Source organism: Corvus moneduloides, chromosome 7 (assembly GCF_009650955.1).
Source record: "Corvus moneduloides isolate bCorMon1 chromosome 7, bCorMon1.pri, whole genome shotgun sequence".
Classification (NCBI taxonomy): Eukaryota; Metazoa; Chordata; class Aves; order Passeriformes; family Corvidae; genus Corvus; species Corvus moneduloides.
Genome location: NC_045482.1, coordinates 30,333,476 through 30,354,033, shown reverse-complemented (window position 1 = coordinate 30,354,033; position 20,558 = coordinate 30,333,476). Strand labels below are relative to the sequence as shown.

The 20,558-nt window shown below is 42.3% G+C and overlaps 1 protein-coding gene across 1 annotated transcript; it reads right to left on the bottom strand.

Moving 5' to 3' along the window:
• Positions 1 to 4: 4 nt before the first annotated feature.
• Positions 5 to 15,875, bottom strand: LOC116446419 (glycerol-3-phosphate dehydrogenase 1-like protein). The gene is made up of 8 exons (XM_032114196.1): positions 15,406 to 15,875; positions 10,144 to 10,321; positions 8,125 to 8,265; positions 6,775 to 6,913; positions 5,018 to 5,130; positions 3,853 to 4,086; positions 3,598 to 3,704; positions 5 to 2,166 (listed from the first exon to the last, which is right to left on the bottom strand). Exons 1-8 carry the CDS (start codon positions 15,858 to 15,860, stop codon positions 2,070 to 2,072), a joined length of 1,464 nt encoding a protein of 487 aa, XP_031970087.1. The 5' UTR covers positions 15,861 to 15,875; the 3' UTR covers positions 5 to 2,069.
• Between the last annotated feature and the right edge of the window lie 4,683 nt (positions 15,876 to 20,558).

Here is a 20,558-nt window from a genome sequence, read left to right as displayed (position 1 = left end):
AGGACCACTATTACAACAGTCATTTATTTTGTGAGAACGTTGAAAAATGACATTGTATCAAGTCTGCATATTGATCACTTTATTAAACTGTTATTTGATACACTTTGAATGTAAAATATTCTATGTTATTATTAACTCATACATGACTTATGAGAAATTCAGCCTGATGGTGAAGGAAGGAGGTTCCTGAATTCTCTATCCCATCCTCATGTATTTGGTACTTCAAAACTGTGCAATATGTAAGTATTTTTTCACTTGAAGATGTTAATTCCCTGCTTTGTGTGAAGGATTTGGCCACAATTCCCATTTTAGTGGAAGGAATGTTGGTGTTCCTCCGCAGAGCCCCGAGCTGTTGGCTGTGACTGGAATCTGAGCAGGAGGAGCTGAGCTACCTTTGCTGCTGTTCAGCAGGATCAGGGATACTGCAGCCGCTGGTTTTGGTACCTGAGCTAGCTTTGCTAACTGTGAGACTGAGATTTTTAAATATATTTGTAATTACAATACATTACTATATATATATTACTCTGGTAAATGTGAAAGACCTATCATTCCTCTAAAACGAGTTGAAATTAGTTTATAATTAGCTCATTTTTTTTCCTCTAAGCGCTATGACAGTAAGTACATAGGTTTAAAAAACTTGCCTTCCTCTCTGCTATTTCAGAAAATCAGATAAAGCACAGCAAAAGTAGGTTACTCTTCCTTTTTGTTTGCCTTCTTTCAAAAGGGTATTAAAGCTTATAAAATGTGCCACTGTTCATTTTGTAGATGGTTTTAACTCTGAAAAACATCAGGTACATAAAGCTACCCAAGTACAGCTATAAGGTTTAAAAACTTCAGTGTTTCTAAAATGTATGCCACTGGTAGCACAATAAAAAAACCCTGGTCTATGAACCCAGTTTGTGTTTAAAATTCAGAACTAGATGGAGATCTCTCTCCTGGAGTGTAAGATGTGCTGTTTGAGCAGGATCAGGACATGACTGCAGTCTGGAAAGGCGTGGGGAGCTGCACTGGTGTCAGACCAGTGGAGTTTCCCAGTGCCGCTAAAATGCAGCCTGGTTTGAAATGCCAGTTTACAGGAGTTCTGTGCGTTCGTAGCGGTCGTGTCCATACGTGTGTAAAAAGTCAAGTATCACAGAGGGTTTGTCACCCTTACTTGTTGCCCCCTCAAAATATCAGCAAGTGCACGAGCTGTAAGCTGAACCCTGGATACATCTCCCTGTCAACCTCCATTTCTCCCCTCTCAGCTGGTACCAATTAATGACAAGGATTTGCTGAGAAAATCTGATGCTAACAAAATTTCTTTGGTTATTCCAGATTTTGTTTTTTCCTGTATTTTAAAGGAATACAGTAAGTTTAGTCAGATTACTACTGAGGATTCCTAGTGTCCCAGATTTGAAACAAACAATACACCCATCCCAAACCTCTTCTCCTTTTCCCCCACCCCTGAAACTTTTATTTATACATCTGATGAACATTCGTGTGTGTCTGAGCACAGTAATAGTACCTGTTTTTCCAAATAAGCTTATACTGGGAAATAAAGGAAGGCCTAAATGTCACAAAATACAAAACATTATTTGTGTTTGAGGGGAATTATGGAAACCTGACATTTGCCCATGTGATTGCATCTAACTGCTCTTGGATTTTTTTTTTTTTTTTTTTACTATTATTTATCTATTTGGATTAGTTCTTTGATTTTTCTGCTTTTTGTGCCATTCTGTAAGTAACAGCAGGCAAAATGTTGAGGTTTACATGAGCTATTGAGTTCTGTTGTGGAAATTACAAGGTTACAAGGGGAACTGTTTTCAGTCAACAAGAAAAGAATTATTGGGAAATACCCATGTTACTAACTCAAATCAAATACTGTTAAGTTTTACATTTGTTTCCTATTCCTTAGATATAACGTTGAAATTAAAGGCAGATTTTTTTATCCCCAGGACAAGGGGAATGAAATACATTCTTTGCTGCTTTTACAGCAAGTGTGACATGACCTGTTTCTTTACTTCAATTGCCAGGGAGTGGACAGAAGTCCCAGGAAGGTGAGAATTCAGCCAGGTGAGGAGAAGGGATCTCTACATGTGCTCTGGGTGGTTCTGCAGGCATATGATGAAATCCTGGATTGATTGACCCTCGTAGCAGATCTTGTAGACTGTTGTAAATAATGGAAACCTGAAAGAAGCATGTAGTAATTAAAATAGTCTATAAAGTTTATATACACATTTCTATTCCATTTTAATGGAAAGAATTTTTTTTTGTTTTGTTGAAAGTGGAAAGATTTTGTCTCTCTTTGCAATATAATTTTAGCTTGGAGGTGCCTTTACTGGAAGACTACGTAGGGCAATGAAGAGGATCTAAAGAGGGGCAAATCATGGGAGCAACAGCAGAGAAAAGCTGTTTTGGAGACAGAAATCCTATCCAGTATTTTTTATTTAAAAACAATCTTGAATTGCATATCTTCTTTTCCTGCTGTGTGCAAAATGGATATATTATTTGCAGTCATTACTGGTATTTAAAGGACTAAAAAGAATGAAAGTGTCTAATGATTTTCTTTCCTTGGCTTAAAGGATTCTTTTCCTTTTACAAGCTGTCTTAGTCATTATGTGGTAAAAAATGAGTCCACTGAATGACTCGGAGCTGAGCATGTAACCAAATGCAATTATAGGATAATTATTAGATCAAGCTGTGATTTAAAGCTACTGTCAAAATGAGCTTTCCTTTTCTCTCTCATTTTTGAAAGATAATACCACTTGAATCTTCTGTATCTGCTCCAATTCTAATAAGTTTTTAATTCATTTAGCAGTGTTTGACTTCTCAGTACTGCTGATGTATGAGAGGGAACGGGATGGAGGGAAGTTTAGCTTTTCTGTTGTGTAAGTTGAAGCAAAGATTTGAAATTATAATCTTACATCATCCCAAACAATTAGAAGTACTTTTTACCTCAGCAGTATTTGTGGCACTAAAGCATTGATACCAGCACATGTTACCTGTTCAATGCATGTAAAAATCTTTGATTACAAATATGATCCTGAAATTTGTACTGAGATAACCAAGTTCAGGTTTGCACTGAGAGCAGGACTGCTGCAAGCTGCAGTGGTGATATACTGAGAACAAGAAACCCTTTGGCCCATAAGTCATGTCTGCAAGTTGATTCTGTGTATGGCCTTCAATGTTGTTTGAGGGATGGGGATGTCTGGGAGGCTTCTTTATATTATAATTTCTCTTTTTTCCTGTGTATGGGCCATTCAGTTAAGAGTTGGTGATGATCTCTTTGGGCCCCTTCTAACTCAGAATATTCTGTGACTGTTTGCCTTGCTGTTCCAATATGTGATCTCACATTGCTCTGTCTTCTATTAGGTACTAACAGTATCCCCTGAACCAACTCTGTCTGTGGCTTGTTTCTTCTAATACTGCTCAGCCTTCATCCCATTCAACTGACCCTGGCTATGAGGAGTCAGGCCAAGCTCTAGCAGTGGCCCAAGATGTAGAAACCAGTTGTTGCAGAAATGAACAAGATAATTAAACAGGAGTACTGTTAAAGAGGTTATGAATCACTCATAATTTGCTGTTGATTTAGTTGTTTTTTTAAATCAAAGCACTTACTTATCAAGCATATTTTTCTGTTTCAGAATCTTGTAGACTTCGGCTGAGGTCTGAGGACCTTGCAGCTTTTGTCCATTCAGCATCTCATTTTCCAGCTCCTCAATGGACTAGAAGAGAGAAGACCAATTACTTGGATCAGAGGGGATACTGCTGTGATACCAGCAATTATCAAGACGGTAAACAAAATAATGATGCCTTTGTAAAACACAGAAGGACTTCTTCATGCATTAGAGTAAAATATTTCAAAATCCTCACTTTTCCTGTGCGAGCAAAGGCTTCCGCTACTTTTCTGTTGCGTCCCCCGTAGCAGGTGGTGATGAGATCAGCGACCCCACAGCTTTCCAAAAAGGTGGCTATTGACACTGGTCCCTTGCAGAACATCTTGGCAAAGGCCACCATCTCCATGAGGCCCAGGCGTATCACTGCTGCCTTGGTGTTGTCACCGAAACTCAGTCCATCGCAGAACCCCGCGCCCACCGCCACGATGTTCTAAAAATGGGCCAGTGCAAAATACAGGGGAGGGAAGGAAATGGTCAGCCAAGGTGTGCAGCTCATCAGCGTGCACCAAGCTCTAAGGAAACCCCATAAATCTCTCTTCATCAGAACAAGGGTCAATTTCCTATGGCCATGAGTTTATCTTATAAAAAAACAGGTCAGATAATGTCAAACAAAAGTCACTGGACTTTTATAAGATTTTTATAAAGTATCTACTGTTACTCCCATGGGCAAAAGCCAAGCAGCTTGTTTCAGACACTAATATTGTCACCACGTAGCATGTATGCAATGTGTCTTGTTTTTCTGCTAGTTCCAAGTTGGATCTCACTGACCTTTCTATTTAACTATTTTAAATATCCCACACAGAGTCATAACCTTCTAGGTTTTCTTTGTGGGTCTCTGATTTGAGCAGGCATGGATTCTATGTAGATGCTGCAGTAAATCAAATTTTAGGCTGACCTACAAACATCAGTAGAACTGCCTTTGTCTACAGCTCTAAACAAATCTCTCAGGATCCTAAACATCGTCACAACTCCTCTCCACTGTTCTGCACGCTTCCCTTCCCACCTTCCAGTTCCGAGCTCCTAAATAAGTCCCTAAATAAGTGTAGTTCACTGTATATGAATAATATGCCACCTAGTGCTACCATTGGCATGTTTGCTCCAGACATGTATATACCCCAGTGCAAATGTTTATTTTTTTTAGGGTTTTTTTAGCAAAGGCAAAACCAAACCAATGATTTATCACAAAGAACAATGATTTATCACAAAGCAGAAAAAAACCTCTCTCCCATCTGTTCCTGCCACCAGTTTTAGTCTGTGGCCAAAGCATGGTGACATGAATCAAATTAGACCCCATGGCATACAGAGGACTCAGGTGAGGTTAGAATTTGGCCCTAATAAAACATTGGCTTAGGAACACTCACTTTCAAGGCTCCGCAAAGCTCCACTGTATCAGAGTCAGGCACCACAGTAATTCTGAAATTGGGGGTCTGCATTAGTTCTTTAAAGATTTCCCCTTGTGTTTCATTTTTGCACCCTGTGGGAAGGAAGGATGAAAGTTAGACCATTTTTACAGTATTTCAGTGCACGCAATTAACCTGAAATAAGGTTCCAGGAGCCACTTCAGCTTTTGTGATCCCAGTCCCAGGGTGTTGCTAAACCAGAGATTTGTGCAACAGCAGGTCCTGCTGCTCGATGCCAGTGTTAAGTGTAGGCATCTCCAGGGCGCCGATCAACATTGCTTAATGACACTTTTAAGCTCTTCAAAGTGGATACCCCCTAATGAATCTTTCTGCCTGAGAAAGCGTGTACAGCCACAGACCTTGCAAAAGACATTATTTACAAACCATCTCCTGCAGGACAGTGGTATAATTTCTTCTTTGAATATGTAAACCTGTGTCACTGCTAAGTGCTATTATGGGGCACATATGACTATTGCCCAATTAATTCCCAGTTACAGGGGGATCCACAGATGATGAAATTGAAGGTTGGCACTGCTAAAACCTTTTTCCTACCAATTCTACAGAGTTCATGTATCATGTTGTTACGGTGCTCAGCCAAGGAGAGCCCTTAGTGCTAAGGGGACTGAGGTTTGCCTTGGCCCAGAGAGGCCATGGCCAGCTGGGCAAAGGCCTTTGAATGGAGTTCCACTTAAGTTTTGTGCAAGGTAGCTTGGTTTCCTTCAGGGGGAGCTCAGGTGTGAGTTTTACTAGCCTGGAACACCACACTCTGGTAGCTGGGACGTTTCTCGCCATCTCATGAGAAACTTTAGGTTTGCTTCTTGTTCTTGTTCACAACACCGTTTCTCTTTGAGGTGGCTGTTTCTGGACTATGTGGCTTTCCATGAGGACAAAGGTAAGGGGCAAAGCTCTTTGCACAGTCATCATCACAGCATGGCTGCAAACCAGGCCAGCAGAAGTTAAATTCCCCCCAGGAGAATTAACATAGCTCAAGTCTCCTAATCATGTCTAGTTCCATTTGTGCCTAGTTGCTCTTCCAGTAAATAATGTCCAGCTGGTACAGTTTGCACCATTACTGTAACATTTGCAAGGCAAAGGAACATTATTGCAACACAATTTATTTTTCTTTTGCCTTCCCTAGCTATGGAAGTATGTAACTTTACTTTTGACTGACTTTAAAAATCTCTGAGTTTTAAAAACTGCTGAATGAACTTGCCAAATTAGGTCAGACCCAGTCCTAGGAGGATCTGAGGCTGTGTCTTGGCAAGCAGTTCAAATGGGCGGGAGGAACAGAATGTTTCTGGCTTTTCTTTTCCAAACAAAGAAATTTGAAGATGGAGAAATACACCTCTGGGAGTGTGAGCACATAGGAGCTTCTGATTACACTTCTCTATCTAGACTGGATAGTGTATCATCTGCTGATGTGCTCTGTGTTGAGCTCTGCAGACACAAAAGGTGGCCCATACCAACTCCTACAGAAACAGGATTAAGATGTGATATTTTCAATGGATTAAATTAGCTCTCAACACTAAAACCCACTGTCAGTTTGAATCTGACTCTTTCAGCACTGAACTCTCAGAAAATAATCCTGGCTCCCTGAAGGAGCTCAGCCGGCACTGCTCCACTCAGGAACCACCTGGGACCAGTCACATGCCCGTGCTTCTTCCAGAGGTTATCCTGTTGCCCAGCCCCAGCTCTAATTGGCTCTTTGCAATAGTTACCAATGGTGGTTTCACAGAACTTCTCATCAGCCACTTCTTTGGCTATGTTGGCCCCCATCAGCACACTGATCTCTATTTTCAGTTGCTCTCGAATGAGGTCAGAGATGAGCTTCAGGCCATCAGGACCCTCATCAATCCCCTGAAAAGATGATAGTCAAAACCAGGGTATTAGAATAGGAAAATGACAGCAGCAGAGCACTGGTAAAGCAGAAAGTGTTCTATTGCCTGCAGCTCTCTGGTTTTATTTGGAAAAAAAAGGGTCTTATAATCACTAGTCTTAGCCATTAATACAAATGCTCTAGGTTTGTACTTTGGTAACTGCAAATTCAAGGCAAGCTCAGGGAGAAGGGGTGACAGTCAAGGTAATCCTGCAAGAGGCCTCACATCCAGTGGTGCTGTCCTGAGGCTTTCTTTCTCTGATGTTGTATTTTTCCTTTCAGTTAAATTTCTGTAGTACAGGATCAGACCTTTAAAATTAAGTCTATAAGAAGTAGCTTTTTTGCAAGATCTAAGTATTAATCAGAGTGCTTTTTTGGTGTTAAGGAGTATTCTGAAGTCTCTTGGGTTTTTTTAAGCTAAAGTTGCAGAAATTTCTTTCCTCTCCCACCTTCCTCTGTCCTGCTTACTGTTGCTTATGAGATCATTTTTATAGAGGGGAAGAGCTGGTATTGAAGTCTGAAATCTTGAATTACATTTCTCTCATTACAATTTTAAGTGGGATATCTCCTGTAATGCAATCAAAAGAAGTGATAAGACTATATTCCTATGCTTTGCCTCTGGCTTTTAGTTTGACAATCTCTTAAAATATTAATTCCTTTTAAGATTATGATAATCTGGTACCTCTCTAACCTTAAAAAGAGATTCCTCAGTTCCTGCCAAATTGAAATTGCTTCAGTTTTGCAAAATCATTAATGTTATTATGCCATTTTAATGCTGCCAAGAGCAGCTTTAGCGTGTACTTGGAAGAGGCACTTCGACTCCGAGTTCTCAGTTAAGAGTTAACTGAGGCTGTAGTCTGCTGAGTATTTTTTCTGGCAGCAGCACCAGATCTTTATGCATCCCTCCCTCTACTCATTTTCACCTCCATGCTGGTCCAAGTGGGAGCTGATCCAGACTAAACATGACTGGCAAGGACAGATACTCGTGGCCTGGATAGGTTGCCCCATCCTTCCCTCTCCATGGCCATGAGAGCAGCAGAAGGGCTGGCAAAGCTGGGCAGGTTTTAACTCTTGCAGAAAGAAATGCTCATGTTTATGCAGAGCATGCAGCTGAGGGCTGCAGCTCGTACCCTTAAGTTGGAGCTGTTTATTTACTCCATATTGATTGGGTTCTGTGTAGACAACAACTTACCTTGATCAGGGAAATCCCAAATGTCCCAGGTTTTATCTGTCCTGCAATCTGCTCACAGATTCGTCCAATAAATTGATGTGGCAGAACAAACACTAAAATATCTGCCCCGTTTGCTGCTTCAGCCACGTCTGGCACAGCCACCTGGTGGGACAAGAGTGACAACCAAAATGAGCCCAAGTTAGGAATCCTCAGTCCTTGCATGACACCATCATGCCAAAGACATGGCATATGCAATGAAAATGTCCTTAATTTTAGCTGGCCCTGTGGCATAGCTGGCAGCTCTCCATGCGAGCAGCTACAGATCTCTCCTGAAATATCCAAAGCAGCTGAACTGTTTTAGGGTTGGATTTTTTATAATTTTTTTTATTATTTAACCCTGTGTGGATAATCTGTGGAAGATTATATACTTTATAAATTTGCAGTGTCCTGGGAAGCCCCTTTGCTAGTTCAGCTTCATTATCTGATTTCTGATGATAACTGACCAGCCCCATATGGTTCTTCTGGAATGAGTGGTAGCACTGGGGAGCACAGAAGAAAACCAGGGTGGTGAGACAGAGGTTCTTCTGAAAGACTTCAGTTTCCATAGGTTGCCAGCTGAGTTACTGAGGAGTAAACTATATCAAAAGGCAGAGATTATCATCATCTTTGGGCAGGTATGTGTCTTTGTTTTAAATATACAGTAATTTTCCCAAGAGTTACAAAAACCTATGCAACATTCTTAAAGACTACCTAGCTGTATCTTCCTCCAAATGCTGACATTGTTCAGAACAATAACTCAAGCCAGGCTACAGAGGCAACAGCAAGTGAATTTGAGCCTGCTAGAAGCAGTTTACAATAGGAGAAAACGTCACTCTTGGATGCAGTCTTGGAGCACACACCCTTAAGTAAGTGGGATTCCCAGCAAGAAAATCAGAGCTGCTGCCAGCCAGGCTGCTTCTCTGGGAAAACAGCAAGTGGGAGCAGGGCAGAGGCTGGCAGCACTGCACAGGCTGTGCTCCTGTCTCTCTATAGTGCTGCAGAGCAATACAAGGAAAAGCTGAGCTTGTTTGGTTTTTTTTTTTTCTCGGTTGGAAATGGTCTGAGGATCCCTCCAGGCTCTACTGCAACCAGCTGATTTCTGCTGCTGAAGCCTCAGGCTTTGCTCTAGACAGTGTGAGGCTGGCCTCAAGGGGTGATGGCAAACCTGTTGGTCTGCGAGAGGGCTGTAAAAATAGCAGTGACAAGTCAGTTGTAACTCAGGAGAACAGTGTGCCAAGTTCAAACACCAGGAGTGCAAATGTGCAATCACAGCACAAAATGGAATACTAAATATAGCCACTCCCCAAGCAAGGAGACCTACCACGTGCAGCATTTTAACTTCCCTTTAAAACTGCAACTGTTCCAAAAATGTGGCACTGCTCACAAAACAGTAGCATTTGGCAAAATCTTGAACAGCCAAACCCCCTCACCTCGCTTGCTTCAGTAGCAGTAAATTATCTAAGACGATTAATTTAAGTAGAGATGTGTAACTTGGTGTTTTAAATGTCCATGAAAATAAATACCTTATATTTTTTGATGGAATCTACAGCATTATTAACTACAGCTATCCTGAAATCACCCATGAGCTCATAGCTCATTATTCATCTCCTTGTAAGCCACAGCCTGTGCTTTTGATATCTCTTTCAGAAGAAAGGAGAACAGTAGCTTTGCCTGTTTTTCCAGAAGATGCTGTGAGTTTGAAATATGTCAGCTCTGTGTAGACAGATCTCTGCCTGCCATTTCTAGAGTTGTGCTGATCTCTGCCAGGGAGGAGGATGGTGTGATACCAGCACAGACACAGTTGGTGTTTGAAGTTGCACGTGACATAAGAGACAAGCAGAAATCACAGAATTATATTCCAGGGAGTTGTAATGGAGTGAGTTAGGTGACAAATCAGAACAAAACAGTGAATTGCTTCCTATTTTTTTTTTTTTCCAGATATTGCCTCCCTTATAAAAAAATTAAACAAATTCAGTGATTTTTAATTTTTTTTCAACTTACCACATTGTGGGGTATCTTGTATCCAGGCAGATATTTAACATTTTCATGTTCCTGGTTGATGATTTCTGAGAGTTTTCTTCCATTAATGATCTCTTCAAACACCCACATCTTGACAGTGGGATCAAATCTGTTGGAATTCTGGACATTTTGGCCAATGATTCTTGCTATGGCTGATCCCCTTTAGAAATAAAAAAAAAATTTAAATAACTAAAAGGGGAAAAGTACTTTTATTGTGAATTGGAAACACAAGTTACTTTAAACATCATAACTCATAAAAAGCCTGTGCTATAAAGCTGTCTAGGTGCTTATGACATTTATCAGAAAGCTTTATCCACTACCCTCCATCAAGAGCCCCTCAAGTTTAAAAACAGAGACAGTAGAACAGGGGGAAAATATAATTGCAATAATGGATCTGAAGTAATATCAAAGGTTATAGAGCAGGAATGTGATGTACCATCAACAGCACTAAAAATACATTACCTGAGATTGAAATCTCTCTTGGTCCTCAGATCATTCTGGTTTTTGTCAAGATCAATAAATGTAAAATAATCCAGGTGGTAAATAAGTGCTGAGCAATCTTGCTGTGATAGTCTTTGTGCATCTCATGTAAAATAGATGCATCCCACTTTCCTATCCATAACCAAACACTTGCAATAAGGATTTTACGTAAGAGCTAAATCCTTGGAAAAAAAACAAACAACCCTTCAAGCTGGTGGTTTCTCTTTACTTATTGTTCTAATTAGCACTGTAACAGGACCTGAGGATATTTTAACCATCCAGTTTACTCATCTTGAGTCATGTTGAGCATTTTTAATTTCAGGTCAGACAATAGTTCTATTTCCCCATCATCACTGCAGCCTTTCAAGCACTCACATGGCAGGGGAGAATTAAAAACCCCACAGAAAATATTGGAAGTATTGCTAATGCTCTTTAAATTATTTGGGCAAGAGGGGTGATTATTTTTACTCCTCTCTTCCTTCTCTCCATTTTAATGCTACTTTGATCTCTCAAGCATTGGCCATTTTATTAATACAAGTGAAAGAGAAGCCCCAGTTGCAGCACTCTTGTCCTCTGACCCACTTGTAACAAGGAGCATGAATAGGATTTAGGTGTGTTACGTGTTCTGGAACTGATAAAGTTCTTGGAGATATCAAAGACAAAGTCCAGGTAGGTCTGTGCTGTTAATGATTCAAAGGGAAACCACATTGTAACTGACACTCCTTGGCTTAGCCATATTTTTCATGTAACAGGTTTACATAAGGTTAAATTGCTCAATAACTAATAAGGTCTTCTAAATAGGTAATTAAGGTCTTAATCTTTAATGATAAAGAACCCCCACTGAGATGAGGTTTCACTTTACTCACTGTTGGTTATATGCTCTATTCTGAGCTGCTGTAGTGCTTTTTTATTTAGTAATTTAGTTTGGGGTTTTTTGGTTGGTTTGTGGTTTTTGTTTTATTTTGTAAGGGATTATTTGGTTTGGTCCTCTACAATATTTAGGGAAATGTTTTAAGGGTGAACCTTTACTGTAAGAGTTCTGCTGTTTTGAAAGAAAGGCATGCAGTTATATCATACATTCATATTATTTATAAAATTGCTTATACTCTGGTTCTCTTGCCCTGCTATCAACAGAGAGCACATTCAAAGCTTGAGCTGAGGATGAATTTTGGCTCCATACAAGAAGTGTGTATTAATAAGAAAAAGGTTTGGTTTTTTCCTAAACTTGAGATATAAATTCATTGTCCGGGTTGTCCAGCACAACCCAGATGATGACCTTAGACCTCAAGCCTACCCATAAAAATAACTTTACTAGCTAAGTACCAAGACTATATGATTTTCTGTTGGAAGATGCAGGCTCTAGCTCTAATCCCTGAAATCCTGAATGGGACTTGCAACTCTCAGTAGATAAATCTGATCTTCTGGCAGAGCTGTCATTGCCATTGTGCTTGGATGTTGCCCCCCAAATCTTTACTTATATATAAGTTATCAGTGAAGACATCTCAGGCATAAAAGTAGCTCCACTAATAGTATTTTCCTTTGGTTTCTCTTTAGATGGATGAAGATTTGGGGGAGAAAGGATTTAATGTTTAAAAGGCATTGAGCAGTCATCAGGGAAAATACCTTGCCACAAAACCATCAAACTGTTCAAAACCTGATGCTCTGTTTTATTTAGTCCATTTAGAATTCAGTCACTGCTGGTCAGCCTCAGGAAGATGAACAGCTTTGTCTGTGAAGGCAGTGTTTGGTAACTACACAGGCTTGGCAAAAGAGGGCTGTTTCTGCAAGCAAAACCAAGGATGCTCACACAAAGATTTTATCATGATTTATTTTTGCCAAAAACCAATTCAGTGAAGATTAATGGAAGGTAAAGAACTCCACTTAGATAATTTTAAAAACCAAGTGAAAATTGCCAATCAGATATTTTTTCCCAATTGTGTTAATTCATGTTGGAAGGGATCTACTTATGGCTAAGGGGGAAAAAAAAGCTTTGTCTTTATACAGAATAACTTAAATAAGACCCATTATTTACATCTGTGAATGAAACTGTTTGTAGCATACATCAGATCTGTTGAAAAATAGAGCTTAGTGAAGCCTAGGAAGCAGCTGGTCTCTTCCCTCTGTAAAGGGTAGGCAAATATAGTTACACCATTCCTAATAGCTTTTCTGAGGAGGTCTTAAAGACCTTGGTGGTTGCAGGTCTCTTCCGTTCCCCACTTAGCCCATCCCAGGACTTTGCTATCCTTAACATAGAAAGATCCCCCTCAAGTTTAACCCAAGTCTTTCTTACCACAGTTAAGCCCATTTCTGTTCAAGAAGGGTGGAATATTGTTGTTCTCCTTTAGATGCTTGAAGATGATGTCTTTTTTCAATCGCAGCCAACCACCCAATTTTTTAAAAGTTATAGTATTGCTCAGATTGGAAGGGACCATGAGAGGCCTCCAATGGAGGAACATCACTGAGTTTAGATGGGTTGCTCAGGGCTTTATGCAGTTGAGTCTTGAAAACTCCCTAATGACCACCTCCTCTCTGGGCAACCTGCCCCAATGCTTTATTGTTCTCATAGAGATTTTTCTTTTCTCCTCTCTTTATATATTGAGTCAGAACCTTCTCTGGTTCAATTTATGACCACTGGCTCTTGCTTTCCTTCCATGCACCTTCATAAAAAGCCTGGCTATCTGTCCATGTTGAGGACCAGAACCCAGTTCAAGCTGGATCTTTGCTGAGAACTGCACAGTCCAAATGAATCTAAGACTGGGAGAGCTTTTGAATACTGAGGGGCCAGGCAGTGAATTAAACCTCTGTTTTTAAAAGCAGATAACTGAACCATGATTAATGTAAACACAAACCCTCCTGCACCTACAGGCAACCACAAAATGCAGTGCAGCACTTGCTTCACTCAACCATATCACTCATGAGCCCCCTGGCAGTGTTGACTTAGCAAGTCCCCGTGACCTGCTGAACTTCTGCAGCTGACATGAGCTTTTGCAACATTGCTGTGTCACGTGTCAACCACAATTCTGAGCTGCAGGAAAGCCTCAAGAGCACGGATCTGAACTGCCACCCAAATATTCATGAGGAACATAAGAAAAAAAATGTTTGCCAAAGGTAAATATTGTATTTCTCTGAAGCACTAAAACAACCTGTTCTGCCACCAAGGCTCTGAATAGATGTGATTCAAACATCAGAGCACAATGTTTATGTCCTCCCTGAGGATTTTAAAGTTGATGTATATGGTAGGAAGTAAGAGATAGGGCCCAGGCAGACAGGCAGAATGAGTAAGGAGATGGTATTGAATGGGCTGGGATCTCAGTATCTCTGTGGTATAGCTCTTTCCAAGTTTGTAGGTGCATGTGGAAAAACAGAACTTTCTCAAGTACAGATCTGAATACAACTAAGTGACTTTAAATGATGTCTCGTGGGAAAGGGACAGCCTGGGAAAAGCAGGAGGTCCCTGCTTGAGGATGCAGCAAGAGAATGATGAAGTTTGTGACTGTAGGCTGACCAAATGTTAAAAAAAAATTGACTCCCAAACATGCAGTCATGGCTGTTGATGGCTTGGAAGGGACAATGAGCTGCCTGCACAGGAAGGTGAGGGAAGAGAAAGTGGCAGGGAGAGGGATGCCTTCCCTGAAATAACATGGTGAAAGTAGCAGTTGAGGAAACAAATGATGGGGCCAGAGAAAGCCAGAAGTGTGACAATGAGGTCCAGAAGACTTGGCTGTGCAGTTCCATGTGAAAGGCTGTATCTGAGAGATGTCATGCACAAAGAGAATGCATGTTTTTACAAGGCAGGAAGGCAGAGAGCTGTGCTTTTACTCTGCTGTGTTCTCAGCAGCTCAGAAGTAACCACTCCCTCGCTTACTGACTCTTCTGGCATTCCTTCCACCTAGCTGTCAGATATTTTTTAAATCTTCAGGAGCTTGCTCTCCTTGTACAAAAACAATCGCCAGAACTACCTGCAGGCTGGGTTTGCTAATCCCAAATGCATGCACATGCATGTTGGTCTGTTTGTTTGTGCTCAGAGTACAGAAAGCGTAAGAAAAGTAAGATGCAAAGTCCTGTGAGATGGGTTTACTGGTCTTACTGGGGTCTGTCAGGCTCAAGGAGCGCTGGAGACCCACACTTTTGTCCAGGCTAGAAAGGACTGAGCAGCAGCAAACATATTCTTAAGAATGAGGATAAATAGGAGACATGAACACAATGCTGTGCCTGCACCAAGATGCAAAAGGACACACTGAGGAGGATGGAAATGAAAGGTGCCAATACATCGTGGCTTTAAAAGAAGCCTGTGCTCCTGTTCCTTCAGAGGAACACAAACAGCATCACCGCCCTCCTCACTGCTGAATGCTTCAACCTGAACTGCCGGGGCCCTGCCGCAGGCATACACAGCGACAGCTGCAGCTCCGGGCCTCTCTGGATTCCGTCGCCAGGCTTTAAGCGGCGCACACACCTGGGGTGATTCGGGAGCCTCATGCCTTTCCAGTTCTCACTGACTGGTGCATCTCTCGGGGGCGCTGGTCCCTGCCCAGGCGCCCAGAAGCCGCGGCAGGAGGGGGGCGGGGTCGCGGTTTCAGGACCGTGGAGACGCTCCCCGCCCCCGGCCCCGCCGCTCCCCGCACCGCACCTGTTGCGAAGCCCCCGGCCGCCGCGGCGGGAGGAAAAACCGAGGAAGGAAGGGGGGAAAGAGCAGAAAAAGGGAAAGACATGAGGAAAAAATGGGAGGCGGGCAAAGAGAGAGCCCCCCCGCGCTGCGGCACTCACCAGTTCCCCGAGCCGACGATGCAGACGCGGAGCGGCGGCATCCTGCGAGCTGTGTCCCGTCCGCGGGGCTCGGCTCGGCGGGCTCGGTGCCTCCCGCCCGCCAGCACCGCCCCTGCCGCCCGGCCCGGCCCCTGGCCATGCGGGAAGGTCCGCCCCGGCCCCGCCTGCGGCGCCGCGGGATGCTCTGCCCGGGTCGGTCCTTGCGCCGAGGGCTGCTCTGCGAGCGTCGGCTGGGAGCGGGGGGATTCGGTGCCCTGGAAGGGGGAATGGGGAAAATGGTGCCATCTCCGAAATGTACGGGGATAAGGACCTGCGTGGGGAAAGCGGGAAGCCGTACGCTTCTTGTGGGGTGGGACCTTCCTGCCCACCGGCAGCCCCAAGGGTTTCGGTAGGATGGGTAACGTGGCAGAGTCTGTGAGGGACACAAGCTGGCCCTGCGGGACAGTGAGGGACATCTCAAGGTCCCACCTGCCCTGCCCCACAAATAGTAATGGTTTAAATCCTCTGGTCACATAAGGAACACACCAAGAAAAGGCTATGAGTGCATTTGCAGAGCCAGATTCAGCTGATAAATCCTGAACTGTATCACAGCTCTTAATATGGGACATCAAATATAAGCTGTCTGCAAGGAAGGACAAAAAGGAGTGTTGGTCCTTTTCTCCTACATTGTTTAATCATGCATAACACCCTACAAATGACCACATTTTACCTCTCAGCCCTCTAGTACACCCTGTCTCCTTTTCAAAGCACCCTTCTCTCTCATTTTTGAGCCAAAGTACTGCATTTGCCACCTTTCCTGCTCTTGGACTCCTGTTTCCCCTCATCCTGCTGTGCCCAGGCTCCCTTCTCTGCTGGGGGCCTGGGGGCTCAGCAGTGACCACATCTGCTGCCCTTGCCCCAGAGTTTGGCTCAGTGGGTTCCTGGCTCCCTGAGATGTGGACACCTGACCCTGTGATTCCTAGAGGGAGGCTGGCTGCCAGCCATGGAGAAGCCTGTGGGTGTTTCTGGAGGTACAGATATGTTCATCTCGCCTGCTGTCAGCTCCATTGGCTCAATTATTTGGTGCATCCTCACAGTGATGACTGTTTGTGGACTTTACAAAAAAAAACCAGGGAAAAATCCTGCAAAATAATATTTTGAGAAAATAACCAGGATAGGTTGCTGTAAAGGAAGGTGTAGCTGGGACCCTAGGCATGTATGAAGCCTGATGGGGATTCTGCAAGATGATGCATTACCTGCAAGCACAATTTGAGCACAGCCAAGGCACAAGAGCCTTTCTCCAGTTCCAGGTACATTTCCTTCAGTATCCTGCTTGTTCACCATAATTTGCTTTTTCCTCTCTGTGTCCCTTCATTCTCTTCTCCCTTTAACTCACCTTTGCCTTGAATAGAAGATCTAAAGTGGAGGTGAAGAGTAGCCATCATCCTTCTTGCCTTGTTCTTCTGCTTGTTGCAAGCTCTTCTGTCCTGGTGAGTCCTCAGGCCCCAAGGGGGAACACACTCACTGAAGCACTGGCTTCTGCAACTAGTGCATGCCACAGAAAACATCAGTGGTCTATATAATACATAAGTATTGCAAACCGTTTAGTGGGTTTTTTTCTAAAACATGTGGAAGATTTTAATTACAAAGAACTGTATCAGTTTGACTTATGTGGCCTCCACATTGCAGTTACAATGACCATTTGGTGGGTGCAGATAAACTGGCAGGGGATGAGCAGGCAGATGGATACTCTTGTGAAGAGCAGAGGACACAGTCTGGACTGTGAATGCACACATTAGCTTATCCATCTGTGACACTAATTGGCTGTGGAAGTATATAACTTGTGCTGCTGCTGAGCTCTCCTCTGGATTTGTGTGCTCACTGCTCCATGGAGATGGATAGGGAAGCATTCACTCCCCAAGGACCGTTTCAGGTGGTCTGCAGGCAGTTTTAGCCGTCAGGTTCAGCTGTCAAGGCTGTCTCAGTGGCAGTGTTGTGTGAGGCCCCGAGAAATGGGTCCTTTGTCAGATTCCAGAGCCCCGAAGCCACAGAGCACACACTGGCGGGTGCTGACGACTGTTGTTTTATCAGGCAATGGGAAGGATCTCCTCTTTCCCATGGAGGCTTCATGTTTGTTTTTCACATAAGCCCGGGACTGCTAGCTCTGATGTGTGTCATTGGTACATAACAGACATAAAAGCTCAGTCTGCATAAAAGGGAGGCTGAAGACAACCCTCTGAAGGCCACCCCCACCCAAGCTCACCTGATCTTCCATACCTAATGGGTCATGCACAAGACCCAGAGATTACACAGCTGAACTGTTTTCCCCTGCAAACAGGAAAACCTCACTGTCAGTGCAGCAAAGCCAGGGCAGCGACAGGAGTTTTTGCTGAGCCAGGTGTGGCTCTTCCTATGGTGGCAATGCAGTCTTTGAACATCCCAAAAAATGTGACTGAGAAATGCCAAACTCAATATCGCTCTTAAGACTGGTTAGAGGTTTTGCCCCCTCTTCTACTGAGAAGCTGTTTTGAGACCATTACTCCTCTCACAGTGAGAGCCCTTTTTCCTGTTTCGTATCCAACTTGTGCCCATCTGCTCTAGCACAAGTGCTGTCTATAAATGTGAACGATTCTTCTTCCCTGGTGCTTGTTCTCCCTCTCTGCCTGACTAAAACCTCAAATGTATTTACAGAGAGGAATCAGATCCCACCTGACTGTTCATTTTGCCAAGCTCAGCAAGACATACTCGCTTAGCTATTCCTCTGGTTATCTGGATGTCACTTCTTTGTACCTGTTCCAGGACGAATTCAGGCTTGCTGAGCACCAATAACCTGAATGATGCCCAAAAATTTCAGCTGAATTTTACCCAGTGTTTTATATCTGTTTATTGTTCCTGAAAATACAGGGCTTGCTACATGTAAGACTCCATTCTAATAACTACACCGCACACATGGTTCTTCCTCTTCTGTTGTTCATAGTGGATAAATTCTAATTTACAGCAGAAATGTTACCAATCTCTCAGTACATGTCCCTCTACTATATGCTGTTACATTTCTTCCCATATCTGTTATTAGGGCATAATAATGATATAATTCTTCCTTTAGGATTTCCTCTCTATTGAAAATATCTCCTAACTTTGTTGTTAGCAATTTCATTACCTCACTCATAATTTTTTGCATCAAGCTAACTAATGAAATTACTCAGATTTAATGATTACTCCAGTCCTACAATTTTGCTCTCAGACCCATCAGCAGTTTTCACTCTCAATTCTGTTCTTTCATCATTTTATAGTGTTTATGTTAATCCTCATCTTCTTGAGTTTAACTAATGATTATCTAGGTAATATCGAATCAAATGCGTTACCAAAGTCCAGGTTGATAAGATTTATTATTTTTCATTTGTTCTGATATGCTATTATCTTATCAACGAAAGACATTGAGCTAGTCTACATATAATGTGCCTAATCTACACTTTAACACATTTTCTGCTTCCGTTCATGTCTTTTTTTACTCATGGCTAACATTTGCTCTAAAAAGCCTAAAGATATCATTGATAGAGATTATTCCGTATTCAGAAGTGAAGGGTAAAGAGCCCTCAAGTTTTGTGGCTGTGTTACACAATAATTTCCATATCCACGCCCTTTAGCCTCTTAAGTGTGCTGACTCTGCTCTCTGGGGTTAGTTACATTTTTTTCTTTATGGAGTCTGAAGCAATATATTCCTTTAGCTTTTAGGTATCTGACCTGCTGCTGTTGTGGGCAATGCTTTTCTTCATTTCCTTTGCAATCATGCAGTAAACCCTTTATGTCCTTGTTTTCTTTCCCTGTGCAGGTCTGGTTTGTTTGGATTTTGAGTCGTACCTTTAATTTGGATATTTGAATGACAGTTTTTTCTGCATATCGGTCCTGTCTCCTTTTTTTCACTAGATTTTCTGCATATTCCTGAGATGTCCTGCACTGTCTGCATCACAGTTCACATCCTATGCAAGCATCTGGAGCTACTGGTAATATTCAGCCTTATTTCATCTGATCTCTTTGGAGAGAAGTAAGATTTAAGGAGCCTCTTCTGTCTTGTGACTACTTGAAAGCAAAGCAGAATATGAATATTGCACTCCCTAGGGTGATGATCAGATAGCATTGCTCCTTGGCATCTTAAGGAATGCAGGCTTTGGAGTTTAGGGAAAGAGGAGCTGAAAATTGAGGTTTGTGTTTTCATTTTTCCAAGCCTTGTGGGCTGATGTCAGCAGGACTCACACGTTCAGTTTTCTCACCTGTGAAGCTACAGGTCGAGTTAAGTTTGGGGTAGGTCTGGGGTGTAGAACAAGGGCTCCCAATATCAGCCTTGCTATGTGAGAGGAGCCCACCTGCTGTGAGTGTCCAGAGAAAGTTTCCCCTGGTTGGGGCCTGCAGGCCATTAAAAACCTATCACTTCAGCACTACCCAAAATGTAAGTGCCATGCCTGACCTTCACCTTACACTAGACAGCCTGGTGGACTTAATTGGCATTGGGATTACTCGGATATCATGGGCCTTCTCATTTTCCTCTGGAAAATTTTTGCACCTAAGCTCTCCCTGAATTATGTTCTAAACAGACTTGCATGGTTTTAAATGCATATATAAACACTAAATTATTAAGCTTAATTACTTCTAATTATAGGTAGTAAATAATAGCCATTTATACTGAGGTAGCATATAATATCTCAAAAAGACTCTTCCAGGATATTAGGTACAAATAAACAATGTCAGTTTGCATCCCTAAAAGTTGACAGCCTAAATTGCTTACAGATTTACAGCTTCCACATGGACTTCTTGCAGTGTGTTTTTACTCATTCATGGGATCTAGAAAACATATCAACATTGAAGTTTTGACTCCACTCATTTCATTTAGTTGAATTTTCTGCTGCAGGTTCTGATCAGATTATATAGGAAGAACTTTCTTTTTTTCACACTTAAGTTAGTTCTCCAACATGGTACTCGGCAGAAAATGAGACTGGATTTTAGCCGTATAGAAATCTACATAATTCCAAGCAATGTAAGGAATTCAAGCAGAACAGACTGAGAGGCCAGTTGTAAACCATCTGTACTCTTTAGGGCTTTCTGTAATCCAACAGAGAAAGCTTTCAGAGAAAGGACTATAGCAGAACTGAAAAATGCATTTGACAGAAGAGAAACAGTAT